This window comes from Colletotrichum lupini, chromosome 4, assembly GCF_023278565.1.
Source record: "Colletotrichum lupini chromosome 4, complete sequence".
Lineage (NCBI taxonomy): Eukaryota > Fungi > Ascomycota > Sordariomycetes > Glomerellales > Glomerellaceae > Colletotrichum > Colletotrichum lupini.
The window spans coordinates 5,359,973-5,372,388 of record NC_064677.1 but is presented as its reverse complement, the minus strand read 5'-3'; the positions used below and the strand labels follow the sequence as shown (position 1 = coordinate 5,372,388).

The following is a 12,416-nucleotide window of genomic DNA, read 5'->3' as shown; positions in this document are numbered from 1 at the left end:
TCAAGTCCATCTAACGCTCGAAGGCGCGACACAGTATCCATGATCCGATGTCAGGACCAATTCTCCATTGAATATCTTGGCCCACGGGTCGAGGTAGAAACGGAAGCTTGGCTTCTCACCCTCAATTTCGTAGACCCGCACGATGATGAAGACATCCGTCGGTATCTTGCTCTTGTCCAAGCGATACTTTTGAGTCTACAGTAGTTAGTAAGCTTGGTATGTTTCCCCAGGAAGGATGGCCCCATGACTAGAGCAAGCAGAACTCACCAGATTCATCTGCTTCTGGCTTAGGTGGAAAGGCTCCTCGAGTCCGCGAACCGTTCCCTTCACTTCCATGTGATACGTGATGGTTCGGCGAAACCAGGTCTCCTCGACGATGCCCACGTTATGAAGTAGCGGGAGCATGTATCCTCCTCCTTTGTCCGTGTACGTGAAATCAGCTGTGACCGACTCATCACCAAGGAAGTCCGAGTAACCACATCTCTTCCGAAGACGGCTTGTCCAATGCTTCTCGGGCTCCCAGTCGGGTATTTCCTTGGAAAAGTAGCAATTGACCTACCAAACTTGTTAGCGGAGTTTTCATCGTCCCATAGAGTCGTCGCATACAAAATCTTCTGCCGCAAATCCAACTTCCTCGAACCTGTAAGATTGGGGATCATAATCTGAATCATCGTCCCCAAAACTTCTATCATAGGCCTGAGCGTAGGACATTGTGGGAGTTGACTGCCTGGTAACATCCCCCATCCCGACTGCACTAGTCAGCTCTCTGTAAGCGACGGTGGGATCTTCCGTCGAGTTGGTCATTGAGCTGTACACGCCGGTGGAGACGTCGAGGTCGTCGTCGAAGAGAACACGAATGTTGACTCCTTCCAACATGTCTCGCACGTCGGCAAAGCTGCCTTTGAGGATGTGTGAGATGAGAAGGCCGCGCTCGACGTCCTGGATTGCAAATAGCCGGCTAAACAAGTCAGCGAGCTCCATGTCGACCCGTCGATTGGTATCTTTGAAAGGGTTCCGTAAGACGACGACATGAATGACATCTTTCTCTTCCGTGATAGAAATGTGCCCTTTGCGAGACTCGCCCACTATTTCGCCGATTGCTCTTTGCACTGAAATGCCCAAGGCTAGCGAAACCTTGAAGGTAGGAATCGTCGGCGTCGCTTTGGTTCCGAGGCTATACGAGGTCAGTGAGATGCAATGACGTTTAGGTGAACGTGACTTACAGCGCAATGTACTTTGCTTTCTTCTGTATGTTTTCGGACCAAAGTGGATGGGCTATCGGTGCGCTCACGTAAGTGATATGCTCTTCTACCGCATTGCTGAGGAGTCGAGGAGAGAGGTGACGCCATGCTACCAATGGCATGATCTTGTCAATATCTTTGACGTCGAAATCCAGGAGGGAAACTTTCCCCTCAAACGCGGTCCGTAATGCCGTGCGGTCGGCAATGAACCAGCTATCATTGAGAGACAAGAACGTTGCGCCGTCTGGACCTCCTGAGTTGTGCGTGGTAGGTAGCATGGGGAAAACCTTGAAATATGGGAGTGCCCTTGGTTCGAAGCACTGAGGCATTTTTGCAGGATCCTTCATACTTGAGAGATACTTGCACAAGAAGAGGAGCACTGTCTTTATCGACTGTGCCTGATAGGCCTCCCAAACGCCCCAACTCTCTGATAACGTCAGGAATACCGGCATCCCGGATTTGGAGTATCTCTTGAAAGAAAGTCCCACATTTAGGATAGAACTCAGCAAGGGGTCGGATGTTCTCAAGGCAGGCAGGAGCCTTCCAAGTGCATTCGTTCGGGGTGAGCCAACCATGGACTGGATGATAGACCGTCTTGGCGTGCTCGAAGGCTTGACTGCTCGGGTTAGCTATTTCGCCCGGGATCAATTGAATAGGATCTTACCGCTGAGCATCCGAGATCTCTTTGCTGTTGTTGGCCAGATACAGATAAATGTGACTCGCAGCCTTCATAGTATCCGCATCAATGGCCAAACCTTTCATCATCTCGAGCTCCATGACGTAGGCCTCTACACTGGGTTTAGTAGTGACTGAAAAGGCTCCAAATTTCTGCCATATCAAGTCCTCTGGGTCAGGAAAATCTGCAAATGCAAGATGTGGACAGTGGAGGAGCAGAGCTTTGGTTGGTACCGCTGTGTCCTGGAGTTTCCGTTGGACCCCGTCTCGACAAGGCACTGTCATGGCCTGGACATATGGGTGCAGAATTTAGAGGCAGTCCCTGTATTCGAAGAACAGCCCGTTTCGAAGCCACTCGTCTCTTAAGAGTTGTATGAAGCCCATGGAGTCATTTTTGAGAAGCCATCGACTTTCGCGACTAAGGACGACTTCCGAAGAGGACTGATCACGGACAAGTAACTTGAACGATGTTGCGACTCCGTGTTTGTTCTTCAACCACTCAATGAAGGCGCCTTTTTGGGCAGCGCGTTCTTCACCTGCGATCTCGCCTCGACTGAAGTAATCAGGATGCAGCACGTTCATGCAAGCCTTGGGTTCAGAAGAGTGCTTGCTAATGAGGTTATGTTGGATCTTTGGGTCGATGAGGTAGACGGCATCGGCGCGGCAAACCTCGTTTCCGTTGGAGGTAGCAACCCAGAGGTTCATCTTTGGAAGCCAATGCGGACGATGATTGTGGAATAAGTAGAACGCGTCTTCGATGAGACGCTCGGTTCCTCGGGGGTCCCAACCATGATTCCGTTTGTTATGGTCTTGGAGAATTCGATTGCAAATATCGTTCGATGTGATCTTCTTGATCCCTAACCATTCAAAGAGGGCGTCTGTCTTGGCATCGGATCGCGCATCGGGGAGCACGAAGAAGAGGCCAAGGCCTTGAGGAGCACCTTGGATGTCTGCCTTCGCCGCCAGGTATAGGTCTGCCGTGCGCGCAGGAAGCAGATCCCCGTCCAGTGTTGGCACAAGTGGCAAGCGTCGTAGTCTCTCTTTCCAAGACTCAGAGCGGACGAGAATAGCAGCCACTTTACTGTGCCATTTCTGTGACTTGGTGGTGAGGTCGGGTTTCTCTACTGAAACCCATTCACAGAAATGTGACACAAACACGTCAGCAACCATGGTACTTACCCCCAGACGCATGAAACCTTTGGGTAGATTTCCTTCTTGAGAGTATTCGGATGCTAGATGGCGGTGACGTTGTTTCGGTGAGTCAATCAAAGGCACTCCATCCAGACAGTATCCAGAAGAAACGAAGACGAGTTCCTGCGGCTTTCGCAGATCCTTAATCCCCGCGCGACTCTGAAGAACTGGGCGAGACTGAAGATGTCTGATCAGGGATTCTTCCAGACCGTCCCAAAAGTTATCGTGAGAGGGAGATCGCACCAAGTACCGTGGCCAAGAGTAACGCAGTTTACCTCAACCTTTGTTGAATCTCTCGACTGACTCCTCGAATGCAATTGGAATTGCTTCTCTGATCTTGTTGTTCCAAGCGTTTTCGGCGGGAACGCGCTCCCGATCCGCGAGTAGAATGAAGTCGCTCTGAATGAGAAACTAAGCGTCCGATTAGTGATGTTTTCTAGAAACCAGAGGGATTTTGGTCCTTACTTGGAAGCCATAGTGGCCAACTGGCAGGAATGCAAAGATTGGCTGCTCTTGAACCTTTGGGCTACCATCCTGCTCCAGCGGAAATGCAAGAGTAACCTCTGAGACGCCGATGTTTTTCCTTGTAGATTCTTCTGGCATGTCTTCCACTGCCTTTCGGATAATGACGTACTTAGTTTCCGTCGCTGGCTCCGAATTGTTTGTGTGCATGGTAATAGTCCGCGTTTCGCAGTGGAAATCTGTGTCGTGATCTGTGTATGTAGCCAAGTAGTCAACCTGTTCATCCGGTGTCTGGACAACGATGCGTCTGAGTCGGCGAAGAAAGAGCAGTATTTCGGGTTTGATCTTGGTAAGCTCCACGGCAATCCTTTCCAACTCGCTATTGCCAAGTAGTTGAAGAGCCATGCTTGTATTTTCAGACTCGCGCTGAGGTTTGATGAATACCGCGGGGAGGGGCAGGAGAACCCCCAGCATGTCCCTTGTCTTGTCGAGTTTGAAGCTGTAGAGCCCACTCGAGACATAGACTACATTTGCGACATTGAAAACAGACTTGAAGCCTATGCCCTTCTCTCCAATATATCCCGAATGGACCTCTTTCGATAAGCTCTTTGTGCTCTCTCCGATCGCGCAGAGAGCGTCGATTTGCTCAAGAGAAAAGCCATTTTCGTTGCATCCCGTTTCCAAGTAGTGAACAATTTCGCCGCTGTTGTCAATACAGCTCTCGATGCTCAGCCTAAAACTTGGGGGTGAGTCTCGTTGAATCGCTTTGGAGTAATCGTTGTCGTCGGCATTTTGAAGAAGCTCCAAGATGAAATGGGTTGACGTGCAATACAGATTTTTCGCGAGAACCTGGAGGGCGTTTCGTAGTTGTTTCTCCGTGAATTTATTAGCTTGCCCATTTTCTATGCCTCGATCGTGTACGATGGTCTGTAGCTGAGCATCCGCCTCTTCTCGAGACTGTGGTGGTGATGGCGGGTCCATGCAGGGCGCGGAGCGATTTCTCGCTGCCCGGCGTTTGATGGAATTTGTCAGGAAGTCTTAAGAGACCCAAGAGAGTTGTGTACGATGATTCGAAGAATTCGATTGAAAGGCAGAGATGTTGGGATCGGGGCGAGATCAAAACAGTGATGGGGTGAGGGTAGTGATGTGAGTCGAAGGTGTGAGAGTGAGAAGGTGAGAGTGAGAAGGTAAGAGTGAGAAGGTGAGAGTGAAAAGGTTAGTGAGGGAAGGCAAGTGTAAAGGTGAGGAAAGGTAAGAAAGGCTAGGAGATGCGCCCGAAGAGGGAGATCTGGTGGTAGGCAATTTCCTCACGCACCGTGTATTTTTCATAAGACTTGAATTTGCGCGGCCTTCGAGACCTAGGCTGGAGGAAGGCACGAGGTCATGGTTTCCATTGCTATTGAGGAAGGAGCCACCCACACTCTTGCTGCCTGATGTATATACACTACCTCGTGGAGAGGATGGCCTCTGTTACGTTGAACACTACGAATAAGCTCCCATTTATCAGTGATAGATGAGCCACGCAGCCTCATATTACCTTGGCTCTCGAAGATCTGATGTATGAAACTTGGTTATTGTTGACTTCGTCACTCTCGGGTAAGCTCGAAGCAGAGCCGCTACTATTTAGCATCTATTGCATGTAGTCGTACTGGTCTGTCTCACGTTTTAAGCGGAGCCTGCGTTCACGTCACTTCACAAAAGACACAATAACTTGGTGTAGTCTATATATTACAATAGACTACATAAATCTTGTCCGTCACCCCGATCCCTTAGCCCTTAAGGGCTACGTCGTCATCACACCTCACATCCCCGGCCGTTCATCTAACATCTCATCATAGATGTCATCCGCATCCCATCCATCCTTCACCTCCTCATTCCCACTTTCAACTTTACTCTCCGCAGCCGGTCGATCCTCATACACACTGCCCCCAAGATCTTCCGCCGGTCCCTGGAAAGCGGAAGCCAGATCACTGGCCCCTCGGAGGACTCGCCTGTGTACTTCGACGAAGGGCCATGTCCCAGCAACACGACGGGCAGCACTGCTGGCAGCACTGCTGGCAGCGGAAGCGAGAGCGGAGACGAGAGAACCGAGGCCCGCGCGATTCCGGCCGGTGTCCTCCCCCACCGGATCATATAGCGGCGGTTGGTGATGACCGGCATTGAGGTGAGGTTGATGATGATGGCGTCCATGGGACATAGCAGCATCTTCTCGTGGAGCGATAACGTCCTCCCGCTCAAAAGGCCTACCAGTTCCCAGCCAATACTTGACCCACTCATGACCAGTCTCTTGGAATTGGCAGAAGACCGTGACGTTCCCATCGTCATCGATGAAATATTCGTTCCAGAGGTAACTAGGGGTCAGAATCCGACCAAATGGGATGCCATTGTAGATATCCCGCGGCACAGGATTCTCTTCCAGGTAATTGATGACCCATTGGCGGGGCTGCTGGTCGACATATCTGCCGTCGACGTCGAGATGAAAAGATGAGACGTAGTACATCAGACCATCGTAATGGATCGCCTCCGCAAGCTCTTGGGCCTCGTCATCGTTGAGAATGCCGCGGACGCGATTGAGAATGGACATTTGGTCCCAGTTGATCCTGTTCAGCGTGTAGTCCAACCCCATCTGGAGGAAGTCGCGACAAGTGACCTGCTCGCCCCTTGTATGGCTATACGTCTGTAACAAGACTTCGTAAATGTCTCTGACACCCCATGACTCTCCAGGGGCGTCGTGTTCCAGGCTGTAGGTGGCGACCCTCGCAAAGAAGTCGTCGACGGGGGACGGAGGCTGAGGCTCATCTGCTACACCCATCGCTATCGTGGCGTTCCTAAGCCACACGTTGAATTGATCTCGCTCATGGTGATAATCCTCAAGAATCGACCATAGAGGCTGGCAGATGAACTGGCATTCACATTCTTGCTGGCGACTAGGTAGCCAATAGCTGCATTGCTCGCAGGCGTTGTGAGGAACACCTCCGTTCGGCAACCACTCTCGGGCCCAGGATCGACCTGAGAGATAAGTAGTGAGGAAGTTCTTTGTATCCGCTTCTCTCAGTCTCCAGAGGAAGCGGCGGTAGCCCATGAACCTGTGGATGTCCTCCTGGACTTCGAGAAAGTCCCGCCACACTGCGAGCTCTTCTTCGATGTCTGCATCGTACGGGGCCTGGCATGCAACAGCGCGACGCTGCAGTGCTAGGAGAGGTTCACGCAGTCTAGGAGACACGCTCTCAGGATCGGTGTCTCCAAGGAAGTCGAATATGTCCTCAAGCCGTTCACGGCGCTCCTCAAAAGTGGGAAGGTTATGGGCGTCCATTTTGATATAACTGAGTTGGCCAAGACAGAATAGAAAATTGGAAATTTTGAAGAGAAGGGGACTATGGTCGATTTTTGAGATGTTGGCCCGAAAGAATGGACTCGTAATGGAGAGCCTAAGACCTTTATATATATCTTTCTAAGTTCTCAAGGTCTCAACATGGTTATATGTGTCGGAGATAGGTACATTAGGCTGGCACTATAGTTCTCAACCCGTTGCGAGGTAGAGTTGGACTGTTGCGAATCAAGCCGTGCGCCTCTGCGGTCCTTATACGACATATACAAATCGCCCATAGAGCCTCATACATACATCACCATGTATTCCGCTAGGAATCTGATGGCTTCCATAGCATTTCTTTTTCTTGGTGGGAAGGTCACGGGTTTTCCAAATCTGCTCACATTGCGGCAAGGACTCCGTCAAGGTATCAGCAGCGAGGTACCCGGTATCTCCGATGAGCAGGCTTGGGCCCCAAAGTAAAGGATAATAATCGGGTGTGTCCATGAGACTACTGTGGTTTCTTGGTACTCGCCAACGTTGTTGTTGCTGTCCATTATGAGCTCAAACTCTAATGCATACGGAGCCTCCAAGCCTGACAACCATCCCTCAGTTTCGGAAAGCCTGCACGAGCTCATGCAGCTTGTCAATGACAACCGGAGCAATGGCTCCGAGAGTGTCTTCGATGATCCTCTCGAAGAACAGCATTGACTCCTCCTCTGTAAGTTCCAGGTGAAATCGTTCACGAACCTTCAGCACCGCCTTGTCAGGCTCAAGTCGAATGTCAGGAATGTTCGCGTCCACCATCAAGCTAAACAAGTTGAGAATAAGATTGGAGGATTTACGCAAAGCAGTGTATGCCAGGAAGCAGTACTGCTTGAACTGTTTGAAGTGCTCTGAGTTGACTCCGCCCATACAGTCGACCATTTCCTTTGAGAGCTTCATGACCGGTGCAAATGGCTTTGGATCTCGGCCAAGAATGAATCCAAAGTCGGCGTGGAAGAAATGGCCGTCCGGGGCGAGGAGAAGGTTATCCAGATGCCGATCGCCGACCCCTAGAATGTAGGTAATCACGCAGTATCCTGCGCAAGACTTGATATAGGTGTCCAGAGTTTCTTGACGTAGACCTAGGGGTTGCCGGTCGTCTGGGTTGTTGGATTTCAAGTAGGTCAGTGCTGGGTTGTTCCTGAATTTCGAAGCAATGCTTTGGAAGCTGACGGATGGAACAAATTGAGAGGCGCCTGCTGTTGTGCTGGTAGCCAGAATTTTGTAGGGAGACAGCTTCAAATCCAAATTTTCTTTCTGCAGTAGTTGGTCCATGAGAGTAATGATTTGAATGACCAACTGGTCCTGGCGCAGGTCGTCACCAGTCTTGAAGATGATGGGATACTTCTTGCCGGTGCTGGTTTTGAAGGTGACCTTGATTGGGCAAAGAGATGACTTAAAGACCGTCGTCTCGTCAGGTACCACCCCGACCACTAGCATAGTAGGGTCGAGCGGCAAAGGCAATGGCGGGTCAATTGTCAGAATTTCATTCTTTGGATCTGCCAAGAAGTGTTTGACGCGGTCAGTCTTTTTGGCGATGGATTCGTGTGACGTTTTGACTTCCCCAGAAATTTTGGACAAGATGGCAATCAACTCAGCCTGTCTCAAGAGTGTTTTTCTCGATTCGACTCCATCCGGTTGCTTCACTAGTTCAGTCATGAAGTCGTAGGCCACCTTTCGGTAGATGTTGCGGTTATCCAATCCCTGCTCTGGGCTGTGATCGTCGCATTCGACCATCAGGTACCAATGGAAGTAGTTGCCAAGAAGGAAGTTACTGGCTGCTCGGGATATCAAGAATTGAGCCAGAGACGAATCATGAATGGCCTCCTGGGAAGAGTCGGCCTGGATATGCTCGTATTTCAAGGCTTGCACCAATTGCAGCAGATAAAGGAGCAGCTCATGATCATCCGCCTTACGTAGTCTTTCCACAGCATACGCTCGAACAGCTTGGTTGTCGAAGGTGGGGCCAAGCAACTCTAAAGCATCGTCGACGTCGATTTCGGTCCAGCGTCCCAAGACTTGCACTGCCTGCTTGGCTTCGCTTTGATCCTGCCAGTTGACTGATTTCACAAACTTGGTAACAGCCCGTTTGTCTCGAGTGAGATGATAGCGGAATTTCCAGATTAAATCCTTCTCCTCCGGGGTTAAAGTGTGCGTTGGCGAATACGACATGATGAGATTCAGCTCATCTCGGACCTTGGCATTTGGTTTGAGATCCTTATCGAGAACCCCGTGGCGATGCTGACTTCTAACAAGCCTTCTGTGCTTGCTTTCGGCTGGATTGTCGCGAGCACCAACCTCAGGGTCATAAACCTTCATCAATCGACTCCCAGCTGAATCGTCAAGCGCGTCGATACCAGGACCAAACTGCACTTCGGGCGGCGGCTTCAACATTACGTTAGACTGAGAAGCAGACACATGCTGAAGCGCCGAAATCGGCGGAGGATCATATTCTAGGTCCGCAAATACAACTGGGAAGTCGAATCGCGGCAACTCCACGTTGAGCTGGAACTTGGAAAACCCAGGATGGGATTCGGTGTTCACGATACCCTTGCCGTCTGAAGTTCCCTCCTTTTCGGTCGATGCATCTCCATTTGTCGTCCTCTGGCGTTGCATAGTCTTGAGTGATGCTTTTGCCGATTGTAGTCCGCGCTTCTCAAAGCCACGGAAGACAAGCTGATCAAGCCAGTCGACTCTAGGTATCTCGCCCATTTCGTGTTTCTTGAATAGCTTCTCCATGCGCTCCAGCTCTTCAGCATCCTTATCTACCGTTGGAGTGGCTCCTTTCCTCGAGCCGTCCCGTTTCTTCCGCGGAACCGCAGGCGTAGTGGTATTGTCATTCCCATCGGCATTCTTGTGTCGGTGGACCATGCATTTCTGCCGGCCCTTCTGCACCTGATTGTCTCGGTCGAACAGTGGGAGCGTTGTGCCGCCGAAGGGGATCGCATGGCCTCTCGCTTGTTTTCCACCAGCTGGTGATGAGTCCCATAATGTGATGGCTAAGCAGGAGTTTAGAGGGAGGGTTTTGTAGTTGATCGGCAGAGTGAGCCATTCGTTCCATCTACGCGCGCTCCGCGTCAGAGGTCTTTTCCCAGGATCATCCACCAGACGTAAGGGGCGCCACTTACCTCCTCTCATTGCGAAACGATTTGTATGCCGTCTGGATAGGTACTGTCAACGGCTTCGAGCCGGCCCATACTTGCACGGTGACGTAGAGATCGGAGTGCGAGCTAGCAAGTTAGCGATGGCGACCAGCAGCCGTACGAAAGGTATTACCTTGTGTTAGAGCCGATATGTCTCAGCTCGGCCTTTTCCAATAAAGTGGAATGCAGAAATGGTGTTTCGTCGCCCTCTAGATTAATACTATCACGGTGGCGTCAGTCACGCGCATTATCCGGGTTGGGAACGACGCAGGAGCTGGGCGCATACATGCGGATGCTGACTGGATAGTCTAGAGACTCGGAGCTGGCAAATGAAAATGGCTCCATTGTGAGGATAGGAGCTCGTACGAAGAGGTTATGAGTCCATCATGCAATGAAGTAGGCAAGTTGCAGAATGTCGTTCGGCGAATGCGACAGACAGCGGTTGCATGTGTTTGTGGGTAGGTAGCGCAGGTTGGGGTCACTGACTGCACCAGACTGGATAAGCACTGGTAGGCGGCGGCTGACTGTGGGAAGCTCCAGTGGAGTGCATTAGGTAGGCAGTACATCCCAGCATGGGCTAGCAAGCTGTGGATTTCTGTCGTCTGCGACCCCCGCCTCAGCCACATGTCTCCAGACCTACCTATATCTTATCGATAAGCCCGTCATCCTCAGCCACCTACATTCACCCCACGCACGTATGGGTGCGATAACGATTGTTGGAGCGCGTTGAGTGGAAGGGTCGCCTGGGAAGTGCCTGTCGCGTCTTCCATGTCCAGTCGCAAATTCACGCGTGAGATCCTGCACAACCACCCGAACTCGTCATCGAACATCGTGCAGAAGGCGCACTCTTTGGTTCTACGCCAGGCCCTGCCTCATATCAAGCCAAAATCCTCGACGACCATAACACCGAACACACAGCAACTCCTCAACAAGCAAACCGGTCAACATCGAGAATGCCGGCGAGAGTTGGAGGCTCGTCCTCCCCCGAGTCGAGCGAAGATGATGCGCCCCGTCCTGCGCGCGGTCATCTCGCCGCGAGAGACAAAGGCAAAGGCCGCGATGTCTCCATTGGTAAGCGGAAACGTACAGACACGGAAAATGGGGGTCATGCCGCACGTCGCCGAGCTACGCGCTCCGTTGAGAGAGAAGAAGAAGAAGAAGAAGAAGAAGGATACGACTCGGACATCTATGACCCAGATCAACCAATGGAAGAACGTCGAGAAATCCAACGAAAGCTCCGAGACCTTCATAAGGGCATCAACGAAAACATGGAAGAGTACATGCTGCCAGGCTCAACGGGTCTGAAGGATACCTTGATGATGGCTCAGCGCGTTGCTAGGGGCGTGAAGCAAACTGCGGAGGCGACAATAGACTCTCGCCTGCTTGTCAGCGCCGTCGATATGTCGTACCGCAAAACCGTGAGGTTGATGCAGGGAAGCTCCACCGAGGGTGTCGATGTGGATGAGTTCGTCTCCAAGTGCTGCACCTACATGCGGCAAGCCGGTGGAATCGCAGACGATGAGGCGCCAGAGCTATCCGGTACACAAAGACGGAGACGCCGCACCAATAACAATACACGCGATGATGAGGATGAAGGGAACGACGAGGCCTTCAACTGGAGCCATCTCGGACGCTTCGCTTCCTTACCAAATGTTCGTCGGCCAGCCTTGCCCGGCTTTCTCCTTGGTCCCTTGTCCGTTGAGAAGAAATTACGCAAGATCTCGAAGCGCACCGCTCCCTTCAGACCCAATAATCTGGAAGAGACGAGACCCGAGGTGTTGAATGTCGAGGACCTTGCCAAGAAGGAGAATGATTTGACCGCTATCTGCGGTAAGATTCTGAAGCAGCTGGACAAGGTGCAAAGCAGCATTCAAACGGAGCTCTCTGAAATATTCGAAAACACCGAAATGGACGACGCCGAGCAGATTCAACTCATGCAGAAGTACGGTCTACGGGATACAGGCGGTGTTGACCTACTTCGTTTCGTTGTCAACCCCAAGTCCTTTGGCCAAACGGTGGAAAATATGTTCTACGTCAGTTTCCTCATTCGTGATGGAAAGGTTGGCATCGAGTTTGACAGCGACGAGTACCCCTCTCTCAGTAAGCCGGTCATCATCTGAACATGTGACATTGATTGTACTGACTGGACTTCAGATCCCATCAGCAATGGAGACGCAAACGAGGACGGCACAGTCAAGCGTGAGACAGCGAAGCAGCAAGCAATCTTTTCCATGGACATGCAAACATGGCAAGATATCATTGACACATTTGAGATTAAGGAGCCGATGATCACCCATCGGAAAGAAGCAACAGCGCAAGGTCCCGGTGCCAGGGGATGGTACAATTAGAGAA

The 12,416-nt window shown here is 51.3% G+C and overlaps 4 protein-coding genes across 4 annotated transcripts; 1 reads left to right on the top strand and 3 right to left on the bottom strand.

Moving 5' to 3' along the window:
- Positions 1-4,550, bottom strand: CLUP02_08705 (uncharacterized protein; the record flags this gene model as incomplete). Its single annotated transcript, XM_049287689.1, has 9 exons — positions 1-195; positions 268-555; positions 607-1,174; positions 1,224-1,454; positions 1,906-2,034; positions 2,413-2,997; positions 3,096-3,148; positions 3,408-3,506; positions 3,573-4,550. 9 exons carry the CDS (start codon positions 4,548-4,550, stop codon positions 1-3), a joined length of 3,126 nt encoding a protein of 1,041 aa, XP_049144832.1.
- An 820-nt stretch (positions 4,551-5,370) lies between these two features.
- On the bottom strand, positions 5,371-6,882 carry CLUP02_08704 (uncharacterized protein; the record flags this gene model as incomplete). Its single annotated transcript, XM_049287688.1, has 1 exon — positions 5,371-6,882. One exon carries the CDS (start codon positions 6,880-6,882, stop codon positions 5,371-5,373), a length of 1,512 nt encoding a protein of 503 aa, XP_049144831.1.
- A 603-nt stretch (positions 6,883-7,485) lies between these two features.
- On the bottom strand, positions 7,486-10,409 carry CLUP02_08703 (phosphatidylinositol 3; the record flags this gene model as incomplete). The annotated part of the gene is made up of 4 exons (XM_049287687.1): positions 7,486-9,982; positions 10,050-10,151; positions 10,198-10,284; positions 10,351-10,409. The coding sequence occupies 4 exons, from the start codon at positions 10,407-10,409 to the stop codon at positions 7,486-7,488; spliced, it is 2,745 nt and encodes a 914-aa protein (XP_049144830.1).
- Positions 10,410-11,017: 608 nt separating this feature from the next.
- Positions 11,018-12,412, top strand: CLUP02_08702 (uncharacterized protein; the record flags this gene model as incomplete). The annotated part of the gene is made up of 2 exons (XM_049287686.1): positions 11,018-12,164; positions 12,219-12,412. The coding sequence occupies 2 exons, from the start codon at positions 11,018-11,020 to the stop codon at positions 12,410-12,412; spliced, it is 1,341 nt and encodes a 446-aa protein (XP_049144829.1).
- Between the last annotated feature and the right edge of the window lie 4 nt (positions 12,413-12,416).